This window comes from Microcaecilia unicolor, chromosome 13 (assembly GCF_901765095.1).
Source record: "Microcaecilia unicolor chromosome 13, aMicUni1.1, whole genome shotgun sequence".
NCBI classification, from domain to species: Eukaryota; Metazoa; Chordata; class Amphibia; order Gymnophiona; family Siphonopidae; genus Microcaecilia; species Microcaecilia unicolor.
Genome location: NC_044043.1, coordinates 75,750,397 through 75,767,133, shown reverse-complemented (window position 1 = coordinate 75,767,133; position 16,737 = coordinate 75,750,397). Strand labels below are relative to the sequence as shown.

The following is a 16,737-nucleotide window of genomic DNA, read 5'->3' as shown; positions in this document are numbered from 1 at the left end:
TGATTTTTTTACGTTTGGTTGCTGCATCTGCCTCTTAGTCCATTGTCTGAGAGTGATTGAGCTTAGATGGGCTTAGTCTTTGTCTGAAAATAGGTGGAGGTGTAGTCTTTTGTTACTGCAGTCTCTGAGATAGCTGTCTTTGAAAGGAACATCTGCTGGTCCACTGTCTGAGGGTGATTGAGCTTCTTTTGTCTGATGGGCTTTTCTGAGTCTGAGTAATAGGTGGAGTTTCACTGTCTTTTGTTCTGTGATTGATTCTTTGGATAGGTGTTGATGGTCTTAGGTAACCACCCAGCTAGTAGTTTTCCAGAGGAAAGGGGGGGGGGGGTAGTGTCTTTGAAGCTGTATATTTTATATGATTTAGATCTGATGCAGCAAACTTAACTCTCACAATTAAACTTATATCATGCTACATTACGAAGGGGAGGGCGAGAGAAGGGTGGAGTGGGAGTGGGGTCCTGAAACATCAGAAGGGGGTTGGGGGGGGGGTGTTTGCGGCGCCATTACCGTCGTCGGAGCTCCAGCAGCACTACCAGTAGTTTTCACCTCTAACATTCTGTTTTGCCTGTGTCCGTAGTTGGTCTGCTGGGATCAGGTCATAATGCGGCCAGTGACATCAGTGTGTTCTAATGTGCCTAGCAGACCAACTCCGAGGGAGCCACGGTCCCAGGCAGGTTAGAACGTTGGAGGTGAGATTCTGTTTTGCCTGTGTCTGTAGTTGGTCTGCTGGGATCACGTCATAATGCAGCCAGTGACATCAGTGTGTTCTAATGTGCCTAGCAGACCAACTCCGAGGGAGCCACGGTCCCAGGCAGGTTAGAACGTTGGAGGTGAGAATTATTATATAGGATATACTTGCAAAGACTTCTTGGAGTAGTATCAGAAAAACTGGTCTGACCTTCACCCTTCCCTCTGAAGACCAGTGACAGCGAGCGTGTAACAAAAGCTAGCCGGGTAGATACTTAAAATGCCAATCAACACATCTCCAAAGAACAAAAGTCTGCATATTGACAGCAATCAAAAAGATTGGATGAATCTTACAGACAATGACTCACGAGACTGAAAAGTCCATCTACCTACCTAGTCTAACAAAAGAAAGCGAATCTATTCCAGGCAATGACTCTTTTAATCCTGTCAAATACCTGTGTATCTACCAGCAGACAGCCAGACAGGAACTCTTATGATGTCATTAAACATGTGACCAGTTACCATGTCCCATCTCAAAATTAGATGGAACTAGTTTTCAGCTATCCCTGAATTTTCATTGGATCAAATACAGCCCCACCTTCAGCCTGGAACATTCTCTGCTCTCTCTCTCTCTCTGCTCTTCTCTGATCTGCACCTCTATGGACCTTCACTGAATCCCTGGGCCTTGGTGGACTTCACACACATAGTAACATAGTAACATAGCAGATGACGGCAGAAAAAGACCTGCACGGTCCATCTAGTCTGCCCACGATAAACTCATTTGTGTATACCTTACCTTGATTTGTACCTGTCTTTTTCAGGGCACAGACCGTATAAGTCTGTCCAGCAGTATTTCCCGCCTCCCAACCACCAGTCCCGCCTCCCATCACCGGCTCTGGCACAGACCCCATATAAGTCTGCCCTCCCCTATCCTAGCCTCTCAACCACCAACCCCTCTTCCCCCCGCTACCCAATTTCAGCTAAGCTTCTGTGGATCCATTCCTTCTGCACAGGATTCCTTTATGCCTATCCCACGCATGTTTGAATTCCGTTACCGTTTTCATGTCCACCACCTCCCGCGGGAGGGCATTCCAAGCGTTCACCACCCTCTCCGTGAAGAAATACTTCCTGACATCTTTCCTGAGTCTGCCCCCCTTCAATCTCATTTCATGTCCTCTCGTTCTACCGCCTTCCCATCTCCGGAAAAGATTAGTTTGCGGATTAATACCTTTCAAATATTTGAACGTCTGTATCATATCACCCCTGTTCCTCCTTTCCTCCAGAGTATACATGTTCAGGTCAGCAAGTCTGTCTTCATACGTCTTGGAACGCAACTCCCATACCATCCTCGTAGCTTTTCTTTGTACCGCTTCCATTTTTTTAACATCCTTCGCAAGGTACGGCCTCCAAAACTGAACACAATACTCCAGGTGGGGCCTCACCAACGACTTATACAGGTGCATCAACACCTCCTTTCTTCTGCTGGTCACACCTCTCTCTATACAGCCTAGCAACCTTCTCGCTGTGGCCACCGCCTTGTCGCATTTTTTCATCGCCTCCAAAACAGTGGCGTAGGAAGGGTGGCGGGGGGGCGGTCCGCCCCGGGTGCACGCCGCTGGGGGGTGTCGGCTCCGCGCTGGTGCACTGCCCTGTCTGCCCCAGGTTACTTCCTGTTCCGGGACAGAGAGAGCAGTGAACCAGCGTGGAGCCGACACACCCCAGTAACGTGCAGTCGGGGCGGATCGGCCCTCCCGCCCGTCCCTTGCCGCAGGTATGCGCTCCGGGGGGGGGGAGGTATGTGCTCCGGGGGGAGTGCGCTCCAGCGGGAGGAGGGTGCGCCGTGCTGCACCCGGGGGGGGGGGTGCGCAGCGGCGACCCGCCCCGGGTGTCAGCTCCCCTCGCTACGGCTCTGATCCAAAATAAGACTTTCTCCAGGCTCCAGCAACATCTCTGCAACAAAAAGACTTCTTTTCTAGCAAGGACTTCCTTCACCACTCCAACCAGCAGCCTCCCTCATCAAAGTGAGTTACTATCAGGCTCCTTTTCAAAAGAGAAAAACGTCCAAAAAGTTACACAAGTCTGCATTTGGATATTTTTCTCTCAAAAACGTCCAAATCAGTATTTTCCCAACCTCTATTTAGATGTTTTTCTCGGAAAAATGAGCTTGCGCAGCTAGTGATATGCAATTTATCCTTAAAATCGAGCATGGTACCGGAAGATTGGAGGGTGGCCAAGGTAACGCCGATTTTTAAAAAAGTTCCAGGGCAGATCCGGGAAATTATAGACCGGTGAGTCTGACGTCGGTGCCAGGGAAAATGATAGAGGCTATTATCAAAAACAAAATTACAGAGCACATCCAAGGGCATGGATTACTGAGACCAAGTCAGCACGGCTTTTGTGTGGGGAAATCTTGCCTCACCAATTTACTTCAATTCTTTGAAGGAGTAAACAAACAATTGGACAAAGGGGAGCCGGTTGATATTGTGTATCTGGATTTTCAAAAGGCGTTTCAAAAGGCGTTTCAAAAGGCGTTTCAAAAGGTACCTCATAAAAGGCTATAGAGGAAATTGGAGGGTCATGGGATAGGAGGAAATGTCCTATTGTGGATTAAAAACTGGTTGAAGGATAGGAAACAGAGAGGGGGGTTAAATGGGCATTATTCACAATAGAGAAGGGTAGTTAGTGGGGTTCCTCAGGGGTCTGTGCTAGGACCGCTGCTTTTTAATATATTTATAAATGATTTAGAGATGGGAGTAACTAGCGAGGTAATTAAATTTGCTGATGACACAAAGTTATTCAAAGTCGTTAACTCGCGACAGGATTGTGAAAAATTACAAGAGGACCTTACGAGACTGGGAGACTGGGCGGCTAAATGGCAGATGACGTTTAATGTGAGCAAGTGCAAGGTGATGCATGTGGGAAAAAAGAACCCGAATTATAGCTACATCATGCAAGGTTCCATGTTAGGAGTTACGGACCTAGAAAGGGATCTGGGTGTCGTCGTCGATAATACACTGAAACCTTCTGCTCAGTGTGCTGCTGTGGCTAGGAAAGCTAATAGAATGTTGGGTATTATTAGGAAAGGTATGGAAAACAGGTGTGAGGATGTTATAATGCCGTTGTATCGCTCCATGGTGAGACCACACCTTGAGTATTGTGTTCAATTCTGGTCGCCGCATCTCAAGAAAGATATAGTAGAATTGGAAAAGGTGCAGCGAAGGGCGACTAAAATGATAGCGGGGATGGGACGACTTCCCTATGAAGAAAGACTAAGGAGGCTAGGGCTTTTCAGCTTGGAGAAGAGACGGCTGAGGGGAGACATGATAGAGGTATATAAAATAATGAGTGGAGTGGAACAGGTGGATGTGAAGCGTCTGTTCACGCTTTTCAAAAATACTAGGACTAGGGGACATGCGATGAAACTACAGTGTAGTAAATTTAAAACAAATTGGAGAAAATGTTTCTTCACCCAACGCATAATTAAACTCTGGAATTCATTGCCGGAGAACGTAGTGAAGGCGGTTAGCTTAGCAGAGTTTAAAAAGGGGTTAGACGGTTTCCTAAAGGACAAGTCAATAAACCACTACTAAATGGACTTGGGAAAAATCCACAATTCCAGGAATAACATATATAGAATGTTTGTACGTTTGGGAAGCTTGCCAGGTGCCCTTGGCCTGGATTGGCCGCCTTCGTGGACAGGATGCTGGGCTCGATGGACCCTTGGTCTTTTCCCAGTGTGGCATTACTTATGTACTTAAGTCCATCCAAATCTCAAGGGGGCATGCCAGGGGTGTGTTCAAGGTGGGAATTGGGCGTTCCTACGACTTCGAAGTTTTTCAGCCACAATGGAACAAAACAAAAATGTCCAGAACAAAAACTTTAGATGTTTTGAGCTAGACCTGTTTTTATAACAAATAGCTGCTGTGGGAATTGAACCCACTTCCCCAGGATCAAGGGCTGCTGCACTAACCACTAGGCTACTCCTCTACTCCACAACAAGAGGTGCCTCGAATGACCAGATGACCACTGGAGGGAATGGGGGATCACCTCCCCTTACTCCCCCAGTAGTCAGTATCACCCTCCCATCCCAAAAAAATGTGATTAAAAATATTACTTGCCAGCCTCAAATGTTATAAGCAGGTCCATCAGAATAGCATGCAGGTCCCTGGAGTAGTCTAGTAGTGGTGCAGTGCACTACAGACAAGTAGACCCAGGCTTCTACCTCCCCCTACTTGTGGAAGAAACTGTGAGCCCTCCAAAACCCACCAGAAACCCACTGTATCCACATATTCTCCAGTCTTTCACCACTCCCCTTTTCTATCCAGCAGCTCTCCTCTTTCTACTACTACTACTACTAAACATTTCTAGAGCGCTACTAGGGTTATGCAACGCTGTACAGTTTAACAAAAAAGGACAGTCCCTGCTCAAAGGAGCTTACAATCTAAAGGACGAAATGTCAAGTTGGGGCAGTCTAGATTTCATGAATAGAGGTATAGTGGTTAGGTGCCAAAGGCGACATTGAAGAGGTGGGCTTTAAGCAAGGATTTGAAGATGGGCAGGGAGGGGGCCTGGCGTGTGGGCTCAGGGAGTTTCTCTCCCTGTCCTTCCAGTGTCTCCCCTCTTTCTTTCCGCATCCTTCCATCCAGCGTCTCCTCTTTCTCCCTACCCTTCCATCCAGCGTCTTCCCTCTTTCTCTCCCCATCCTTCCACCCATCTACCCTATCTCCTGATCCTTCTATCTAATGTCTCTCTCTCCCAATCCTTCCATCTAATGTCTCTCTCTCCCGCCCCCTTCTATCTAGTGTCTCTCTCCCGCCCCCTTCTATCTAGTGTCTATCTCTCTACCCGTTTCTGTTCAGTGTCCCTTCTCTCTCCACATCCTTCCAGTCTCTCCCCTTTCTCTCTGCATCCTTTCATTCATCTCCCCCCTCTTTCTCTTCCTATCCTTCCATCCAGTGTCTCTCTCCCCATCCTTCAATCCGTCTTCCCTCTTTTTCTCCCCATCCTTCCATTCAGTGTCTCTCTCGCTACCTTTCTTCATTCATCATTTCCCCCTTTCTCCCCCATCCTTCAATGTCTCGTCTTTCTCTCCCTACCCTTCCTTCCAGTGTCTTCCCTCTTTCTGATCTCAGTCAGAATCCCCCCTTTCTTCCCATGCTTATCACCAGCAGCTTCTCTCTTTCTCCAGCCCTTCTCCATCTCCCCTCCTTCTCTCCCCACTCTCTTACCTCCTGCTCCATCTCCCCTCCTTCTCTCCCCACTCTATTTTACCTCCTGCCTCCCGCTCCTCCTTCCACCAGATCTTCGTTTCTTGGCCACTGCTGCTTCTCCTGTTGAGCTGCGCACAAAAAAAAAAAAAAGAGCTAACAAAACAAATTGAAAAAAAGCAAGCGCAGCACCACAAGCAGCCTTCAGGCATGGGCTGTCAGCTCTGCAGCCGCTCCTCTCTCCTCGCTCTCTGTCCTTGTTCATTTGCCTGTTTCTTCCACAGGAACACTAAAGGCAAAGTCTGCTTCTGGAACATGTTCTGAAAAGTGCACTCCTGAATCTTTGTCCTTAGACAGGGACAAGCTTACTGTCTGTTGTATGTTCACAATCACCTTTGTACCTGTGACAAGAGACAAAGCAGGGAGAGAAGGATAAACTGTGAACAAATGACAAGACAACTGTGCTCACATTGCAAGCTAATGTACACGCAGAGAACAACTGTAAAGGCCACTTCTGCACATGAAGCAAGGTTTCATCTGTGATAATAGGTGCTTATGAACTTATACACCTGATACAAAGACTAAATGCATAACTTTACCCAAACTGAGTGCAGATATTCCTGGGGGGAGGGTTTACAAATACACACACATGCAGATAAAATAATCCAAATAATTTGTGTGCGCCAAAAGGCAACTGTAAATTTAAATGCACAAAGAACCTGGTTTAATTTTCAAAACAGAACTGTGTGAATGTACCTTTATTTTGAAAATGTGTTGGTATCCACCAAGGAGGTTTGGTAAACAGGAGACAGCATGATGTCACAAGGCTGAAGCCTGTCCACCCAAGAATGTTTTAATTCTCCCCAATGCAGCCACCGCCATCTTAGTACACTCAAAACAATGTAAATGATAGGGCAACAACTCTGCCTACTGGCTTCAGGCCAGATCGGAGGCGTAGCCAGACTCAATATTTTGGATGGGCCCAGAGGTAACTTGGATAGGTCCTTCCACACCCCCCCCCCCAAATATTCCCACACATATTTTTTAAAATACAGATTTTTTTTCACCTACCCTGCGTCTCCCCCTCCTCTTTTCCGCGGTGTCCCGGCATCTGTGTTTCTGTCTCTCAACCCCGTCCATCCCCAGTGTACCATACAGGTATCCTCAACACCTGCAGCGATTCATTCTCGCTGCTTGCACCAGTCCTGCAGGCTTCTTATCTACTGCGTGCCCATGTCCCACCCTCACTGACATCATTGCCTATTTCCTGTCTGATGTGACGCGGTAGATGGAAGCCTGTGGGTCTGGTGCAAGCAGCGAGAATGAATTGCTGCAGGCGCAGAAGATGCCTGTATGGTACACCGGGGAAGGATGAGGTTCAAAGACAGAAGTGCAGATGCCGAGATGCTGCGGAGGAAAGAGGGGAGAGATTAGTGTGGTACTGCAGCTGGGTGGGTCTGAGCCACAAATGGGTGGGCCTGTGCCCACCCGTAGCTACGCCACTGGGCCAGACAATGGGCCAATAATGCTCTTGCTGTCTCCTGTTAATCAAACCTCCTTGGTATCCATAGAGGAAAATATATGCATTTGCTATTTGTGTGTGTGTTCAATTATAAAATTACCCACTTATCCCTGAATTCTATATATGGTGGTCAGAATTGCACGTGCAATGTAAACAAGCCAATTAGTGCAGATAATTGTGTGCTAATAATTACTGGCACTAATTGACCTTAATTAAAATTTACACATGCATTTTTAGGTGCCGGGATCTGCGTATAAATGTTACATATGGCTCCAAAATGTGGGGCACAGCTATGAGAGGGTCATTGGTGGATCAGGGCCTAATTTAGGCACAAGGATTTACACCAGGGTTTAGTTAGGCACGGGTCCCGGTGCTAAGCGCTATTCTAAAAACAGTGCCTAACTTTGAATGCCATTTATAGAATAGCTCTTAGTGCATTTTTTTTCAGCGCTGATTTTTCACCACCATTTATACAATTTGGTACTTTGTGTTCATAAATTTAGTCTTAACAATAACAGCAATTATTTGAATTTCTATCCACTGCTGTAGGAAAGACTTCAGATGTCACTTAAAAGAGGTCATCCCTGTGCTCATAGGCGCCCGGTATAAGAGGCTTGGGGAGGCTAAGCCTCCCCAGCCACAAGTTACAAACAGCAGCAGGATTGCTCTTGGATCCGCAGTTTCTCATTCTCCGACCATCGCCGTCTTTGTTCTTTTCTGTTCTTGCTGCTTGCACCCGGTCGCGGTTTCTCCTCTTTCCCTCCCCGCGCAAACGCGCCACTCTCACACTCACTTCAGCTTTCAGGGATGCGCTGCATGAACGAGTCCTGCTGAGTGCTCCAGAGTCCCGCCTTAATTGCTAGCGGTACTGTAGTGAATAGCGATCATCGTCATCTGCTTCGCCTCAGCCAGTCAGAGCCAGCCTTCCCTACCAGGGCTCCCGACCCGTCATGATGCAACTTCCTGCAAAGGCGGGAACACACGGGCGGGGCCATTACTGAGTAGGGAAGGCTCAAGGCTGGCTAAGAATGGCTGTCTGAGGTGTTCCCACTTCCTTCCCAAACCAGAAAAGGAAATTGTGGCCCGATTTCAGGAGAGGTAGGTGCTGACTCTGAAGGAGCTCATTGATGTGAATACTAATCCACCCAGTGTGGCTGTTGAGCTTGAATACTAGTGTTCCCAGACCTAAATTGTGGCATGCTGCACATTGGATTTCATGAGAGGTGCTGACTCTGAGGCAGGTTTTATAAAATAAAAAAATAAATATTTTGTTTCATGCACATCACTTTTCTTTAAACATAACTAAATGGGCTATGAGCCCCTAATGCTTTTGGTTTTCCTATATTTTGTTTGTGATGACTTATACTGTGCCAAAATTGAAATTTGAAAATTATCTTGATCTGGTCGTTAATAAAAGGAGCTCATTGTGACCACTATCCACCCTAAAAGGATGTTTTGTGGCCGTACATGAGAATTGTGATATGATCCCTTGTTTCATATTGTTGACGGTCTGTGATGTTGTCCGTTTGGGTGGTAGATTGGTGTATTAGGGTCTGCACAGTGTAATATTTATGGTACAATAAGGTTCTGAGTGTGTTTTTGCACAAAGTTGTGCATAGTGTTTTCCAGTTGAGCGATTGTGGTTAGTATATGCTTTGAGCAACCACTTTATTCTTTGACATATGATACATACCTAATATCCAAATTTAATAAAAGGTATTAATTGTGACTATTTTATTTTTACCTTTTTTTCTGTGTGTTAGACAATTATGAATGTAAGCTCCGCCCCTGACCCCGCCCCCTTTAGCCTCCCCAAACAGTTGGGCCACCGACCGCCTATGCCTGTGCTTCACCGTGGACTTCAAAAGACAGTCCACACAAGTTGCTGCAGTAACCTCAATACTAAAGAAATCCTCCAGGCCCAGTTTCTTCTAGAGGGCAGTTGATAGAGTTGGGAACTCAGCTCACATCTAACATTTTTCAGGCAAAGGACCCAGGTGGGCTTTGAGATCAAAAGATAGCAATAAAAATGATTCTGTACCAATATACTAACATACTGTTGAGATATATAAGTACAATCAGTTCGCTAGTTTCATAGGAAATGTAATTTAAATTTAAATGTCATTTTCATATTTACAGATTACCTTGTCCTCCAAAAGGGGATTCTCAACAATTTGCATCAAACAAACAAACAAAAAAAATACCGTAAATAAGTAGGAAAAGCATCTGGAGCATGGTTTATGGAATTCTTTCTAACTCCTCTGCTGGTCTGTTGCCTGTGTTGCTTGTGAGTATAAGAGTGTGCGGTGTGTTTGCCTGTGCTGCTGCTTATGAGTAAGAGTACATGTTTGTGTTTTTTCTTTGGGGGGTGGGTACCTGTTTGATTCTATGTGTATGCGTGTGTGTTTGTGTGTGTATCTGGGTACCTACTTCACTGTGTGTGTTTGGGAGGAGGGGAGTATCTAACAGAGTTTGGAACCTCTACGTGTACATTTCTTTAAATACTCAACTGGGTTGGAAAAAATTTAAATCAAAGTGTGATAATTTACCTAGCCATTAGATAATACCTAATTTCTCTGTAATTCATGATCCAATCCGACCCATTTTCTAATTTTCCACAGTTCTTCCCCATGCCACATATGGCCCTGTTCTGTCAATTTTTTGAGCCCCTATGTTCAATGATTAACTTATTTTCAATATTGTATTAGACACAATAAAAATGCCCTGAAATTCCCACTCTCTCTTGAGAATGAATTCCTTTCACACCTTCTCAAACAAACCCCAATGAACATTGAAATAAGGACAGTTAAATCATCTGTATATAAATATCACAACATTTGGCAAATAAGTCGCCACAAGATTTTCTTGGATAATGGCCAAGGTTAAAGGGTCTTTTACTAAGTCAGCTGATTTCTAATGTGAGCTAAAATCGTTTCTGTGGCTTAGTAAAAGACCCCCTTAGATAGAAATGGTTGTGACATGATTTGTATGGAAACTGCAAATATCCCTGTTTGTTTCTGAATGCAGCAATTTTCCTTTCTGCAAAGAAAGTAAAACCAGAGAAAAATAATGGGCAAACTCATCCCTTCTCATCTCCTGCTGCAGCACCACAGACTTCACCCAAGTCCCCGTGTGACAAATCTGGTAGAGAAGGATGTGATTAGGTTACACTGAGTCCTGGATTCTTACTGACTACCTAAATCCTTAAGCCAAAGTGTGACACAAATCAGAAATAGTCTTTAAAAAAACATCTAAAAACTCACAGTTAATGTCATGCAAAGTTTAGACCTGACATTTCTATCACTGAAATTCTACACTTGAAACATGAATCTGTGAGAAATTAACATTTTTTTTGCAACGTGATATTCTTGTTTCTATAAATGACTGCAATCTTATTTATGAACAGTGGCGTAGCAAGGGCAGGGCGGTGAGGGCGATCTGCCCCGGCCGCACGGTACTTGAGAGGTGCAGAGAGCAGCCGCACGCCTGTCGGCTCCACTGGTTCCATGCTCCGTCTGCCCCGGAACAGGTTACTTCCCGTTCCGGGGCAGAAGGAGCCAGCGGAGCCGACAGCCGCACAGCTACTCCCAGCAGCTAGGAATGCACCGGGGGGGGGGGGGGGGGGGTTGATGCACTGGGGAGGGGTGTCATTGCACCAGGGGGGGGAGGGGTCGTGCTGCACCCTGGGGGGATGGACACCGCTGCACCCGGGGGGGGGGGGGGTGCAGCGGCGATACACCCCAGGTGGCAGCCGACCTAGGAACGCCACTGTTTATGAACCACTTTCAAAACTACAAAGAATAAGTTGCGTTCTTATGGTTTTGTATATGCAGGTTTTTTACTTTTAGGAGGAAAAGGCTTCAGATGCTAATTATTTACTTCTGCACATTGCATTTTTTCAATGTGCCGGGCGGACTTCCTCATCAGCCTTAAAAATCTCCAGTAAATAATTAGCCAAGCATCTGAAGCCTTTTCTTCCTAAAAGTAAAAAAACCTACATATACAAAACCATAAGAACACAATATGATATTCTTAAAATCTGTTCTCATCAGCCTGGCACACGATGCTGAACACCAGGTCCTCGGACTCCATAACCCTGATTAATGTATTAAAACACTCACTGGTATCAGGCTGCAATAATGACTCTTCTTCATTTTCATTGATTTTCTTCTTTAAGTAATGTTCTCTGTTGTCTGTTTCTGCTCGTGGTGGACTTTCATTTAAACCTTTCGCAGGGGGAATACGAGATTCCTGTGCATATTTTTCGGAGCTGGGATTGGACCTCTGACCATCCATGTTGTCTGGATTAAGAGCAATGACTTCAACTTTTCCATGAATTTCAGAATTCTGGTAAATTAAAAAAAAAAAAAAGCATTAACAAGTTAAACGGAGGTCACTCAAGAGCAATCAAAAGTCCAGGTTTGTTGATAGAGGAAAAGAGTTCATAAAAGTCATGAAGGCTTATGTCGGCAGGAAATAGAAAGGAATTTACTGCATGTTTTCAAGAACACTTCCTTAGGAGATGACACGGGTGAAACGTGAGACCCCTATTTTTACATGTATCAGGTCTGAGTTATAACATTCTCCATAAATGACTACAATGGATGATGTTCAGTCTCCCAAAGATGCAACACTACAACACAACACCGAACAGCTCAGATAGTCAAGAGTCAAACCAACATCAATCAAGCCCAGAATCTGCCGGTCTGGGTTACAAATTTTCAGAAGATCCCAAAAAGAACATCATGGGGTCCTTTTACTAAGGTGTGCTGAAAAATGGCCTGCGGTAGTGTAGACACATCCTAAACCCCTCCCTCTTTCTAATCTCTTAAATATTTATAAATGCCCTAGGGACACGGAGACACCTTTCTCTCTCTACATCTCTTCACCCTTGAAAACATGAAAACTGAGTGTCCCTGCATCGCAGAGCGTCCTGCAGCTGCCAAGTTACCCAGTTTCACAAGGGAGACTCTTTGGTCAGTCCTGATTTTTAAAATCACATCCCCAAGCCACTGTGGTATTCCTTGTTCCTAATTCTGCCCAGTGAAATCAGTGCTCAGAAGGTTCTCAGAAATCTAGGACTGGCCTACAATTTCCCCCTTGGAACTGGATAACTTGGCATCTCTGGGTTCCCTTTCCTCCTTCCCCTCTGTCCTTTTAAAAATGAAAAAGGTGCCCCTATGTGGTGATGACCTTCTACTTTCCCTTTCTCCCTCTTCAAGCAGGACCATAGTGGAATTACAGCTTCCTCCAATAAAGGAAAGTAATGGTAGGAGATTTCCCCCCTGTCCAATACAGAACAAGTCTTCTGGTCCCACAGAGGAGTCCTATAAGCTTGTGACTCCAGTGTTTCCATGTTGCTCTGTTAAAGCTCTGCTGCACCTTTAACATGGCAAGATTCAGTAACCAAAAGGAATACAACTCGATACTCACTTCTTTTAAACAGCAGCCTGTGAAAAAAAGAACAAATGTATCATTAAATGTATTTCCGTTTTATTTCCTACAATCTAGACACCATGCAAAGGAATCCATAATACATAAGTATTGCCACACTGGGACAGACCAAAGTCCATCAGGTCCAGCATCCTGTTTCCAACAGTGGCCAATTCGGGTTACAAATACCTGGCAAGATACCGAAAAAGTTCAATACATTTTATGCTGCTTATCCCAGAAATAAGCAGTGGCTTTTCCCCAAGTCAATTTAATAATGGTCTATGGACTTTTTCTTTAGGAAGCCATCCAGACCCTTTTTAAACTCTGCTAAGCTAACCGCCTTTACCACATTCTCTGGCATCAAATTACTACTACTACTACTACTTGACATTTCTAAAGCGCTACTAGGGTTACGCAGCGCTGTACAATTTAACATGGAAGGACAGTCCCTGCTTAAGGAGCTTACAATCTAAAAGACAGGTGTACAATCTAAAAACAAGTATAGAGTCCGATAGGGAATACTATAATTCACAAAAGGTTAGGTGCCGAAAGCAGCATTGAAGAGGTGAGTTTTAAGCAGAGATTTGAAAATGGTTAGGGAGGGGGCTTGGCGTAGGGGTTGAGGAAGACTGTTCCAGGCAATGGGTGAGGCAAGGCAGAATGAGTGGAGCCTGGAGTTGGTAGTGGTGGAGAAGGGAACTGAAAGGAGGGATTTGTCCTGTGAGCGGAGGTTACGGGCGGGAACATAGGGGGAGATGAGGGAGGAGAGGTAGTGAGGAGCCGCAGACCGGGTGCATTTGTAGGTAAGGAGGAGAATCTTGAATTGTATGCGGTATCTGATCGGAAGCCAGTGAAGTGACTTGAGGAGAGGGGTGATGTGAGTATATCGGTTCTGGCGGAATATAAGACGTGCGGCAGCGTTCTGAACGGATTGAAGGGGGGATAGATGGCTAAGTGGGAGGCCGGTGAGGAGTAAGTTGCAGTAGTCAAGGTGAGAGGTAATGAGAGCGTGGACGAGAGTTCGTGTGGTGTGCTCAGATAGGAAAGGGCGAATTTTGCTGATGTTGAAGAGGAAGAAGCGATAGGTCTTGGCAGTCTGTTAGATATGCGCAGAGAAGGAGAGGGAGGAGTCGAAGATGACTCCGAGGTTGCGGGCAGATGGGACGGGGAGGATGAGGGTGTTATCAACTGAGATGGAGAGTGGAGGAAGAGGAGAGGTGGGTTTAGGTGGAAAGACGAGGAGCTCGGTTTTGGACATGTTCAGCTTCAGGTGGCAGTTGGACATCCAGGCAGCAATGTCGGATAAGCAGGCCGATACCTTGGCCTGGGTCTCCGCGGTGATGTCTGGTGTGGAGAGATATAGCTGGGTGTCATCAGCATAAAGATGATACTGAAAACCATGAGATGAGATCAGTGAGCCTAGGGAGGAGGTGTAGATTGAGAAGAGAAGGGGTCCAAGGACAGATCCCTGGGGAACTCCAACAGATAGTTTAATTACACGTTGAGTGAAGAAATTTTTTCTCCAATTTGTATTGAATTTACTACTTTGTAGCTTCATCGCATGCCCCCTAAAATCCACTCTGTGCTGAATTTAGAAGTGTCAGAGCTGGATTCTAAAAATCTGTTTCTAAAAATATCTTTTTTCCCCCACAACTTTAGTTACCTTGAGGACCATTTTCAAAGGCATTTAGCCAGGAAACATGGCCTGACTGTAAAGCGCCCTGCTCAAATTTAGCTAAAAGCACACATGGATTTCAGAGTGTACAACACTTTTAGCCAACTACCCACTCTGTTCCTCTGTAAACAAATTATTAAGGACAAATACTTGCCTGCTATTTGTGCAAGTGTGGAAAGAAGACATTACACACAGATGTAGAAACTGAATGCACACACACTGCTTTCTTTCCTGATCTAAACATGCCCAAAATAAAAAAAAAAAAAGTGTTCCTGTGGGCATGTTTAGATCAGGGAAGGAAGCAGTCCTTTTTCCTATTTTAAGTCAATTTTATGAAAATAAGTAGGCGATTATTTGTTTCACAGTGACACAATCCAGCACAAATCCATACCCTTCATAAAATTTCCAAATGTTGGTCGGTTGAAAATTGCAATCAACTTAACAAGGGCCACTCGTTTCGCCACTAGCTGCATCAGATGAGTGACCATTATGGAACAGTTCTGAGTGCCCACTTTGTTGCTCAAATCTGAGCACCAGGACTCCTGAATACGTATAATTCCTGGAACCCAATGAGGCGCACATCCCCAATATTCTCTAACACTATGAGCGAATTTTAGGAATGCCCCTGACCCACCAATGCACCTCCCATGACCACGCCCCTTTTGGGTTACACGCTAAGGGATTTGGGTGCATATTGTTGTAGAATAGCGCCCAGCAAGATGTGTGCGAAATCCAAATTAGTGTCAATTACCACCCAATTATTGCCACTAATTGGCTCATTAGAAAATTCAATTGGGTGCAAATCTTGGGTCAGTGCCATATAGAGAATCCGGGGATAAATGTACAGTTTGGTAAGCACCCTAATATTAAATGCATTTTTAGAACTAGAGGCTCTCTGCTTACCTGGGAAACCAGTGCACCTCTTTTTTATCCATACATAACTCAGAACACCAGAGGCAGCAATCAGAACAAGGGGGAATATTATACCCAATACCAATGGGACAATTTTCATCCTCTCTTCGCAAACAGAATCTGAATTGTGTGTTCCAGATTTTACCTCAATCATATTTCGATCTGTGCACCTGAGGAGGAACAAAAACAGAGCACATAGCAAAACAAACAACTTAATTCTGTACTCACAAAACTAAAGCCGTTTGTGTGATTTACAACTACGCCGTGGAGCTGCAGTGTAAGTCTACAATCAAGGTGTATAGGTAACCTTTTAATTGGGTTAACGTAACACACCTGCAATGACTTTAAGAACTCTGCTTCCTTCTATATTCACCTGATGTAACACAGGTAAGGTTTCCTAATGTAGATCCTATTGAAGCTGTGAATGAGCTGATTCACACATCTGTATTTTGGTGATATTTATGATAAACAGCACTTTATCTCAATTCACCGTTTTCTTATCATCATGGCTGAGATGCTTACCCAGTACGTAACCCTGCCAATAGCCAGAACTGGTCCCTAAATAAACGGCATGATACACTGTACTAATTATACCCTGATCACATACCGTTGATGGATCTGCTCACATTTTGGGAGGAAACAGTTCATGCAGAAGTAGGATGTAAGACAGAACACCACATGTAGAAAATGTACCTATCAGCATAGTGCTACTGTAGCACTAGACCACTTGAGTGACAGTAATTTTCTTGTTTTTTTTCCAACAGATTTCTCTCTGCCAGAGTCGCAGTCCTAGTAACAGTAGCAGCACATTTCACATACTTGGTCCAGGGTTCACACTTCTGTGACATGTTTTCTGTTGAAAACGTTCCCTCAGGACAGCTTTCACACACAGTGTCTGTTGTTTCTGTGCCTGCAATACAAAAACATAAAACACTGCCCCAGATGTCTCAAGCTGAGTTTATATCAGCAATACTAAGGATGACTATCATTAGTCAATTTTCCTGGGAATTTAATATAACTTTTTCTTAATTGACATGAATACAACAATTAAATGCCATCTTACTTTAGGGAAAACGTCACGTGACATAGGTTGGTCAGCTGCATTAGTAAAACAAGTTATAAGAAAGCAACTTTACTGAGAGAAAGTTTTACACTGCAAAAATACTTCCAATGTGTAGGATAAGGCCAGAGAACTGGACAAGACTGAACTGGGTAGGGCGTCTTGACTGGTCAGACACACACTCCAGTTCCTCATCAAGAAAAAAGTGCTGCTTTAAAAAAAAACAAAAAACCATCCCCTC

At 44.9% G+C, this 16,737-nt stretch overlaps 1 protein-coding gene across 1 annotated transcript in view; it reads right to left on the bottom strand.

Annotated features, from left to right (window-relative positions):
- The window catches only part of TNFRSF14 (TNF receptor superfamily member 14), a 188,578-nt gene that overhangs the window by 141,950 nt on the left and 29,891 nt on the right, over positions 1-16,737 (bottom strand). The window contains exon 5 of the mRNA XM_030186187.1: positions 16,256-16,346. Within this exon, the coding sequence (XP_030042047.1) occupies positions 16,256-16,346 (91 nt within the window). The remainder of the gene's footprint in view (positions 1-16,255; positions 16,347-16,737) is intronic.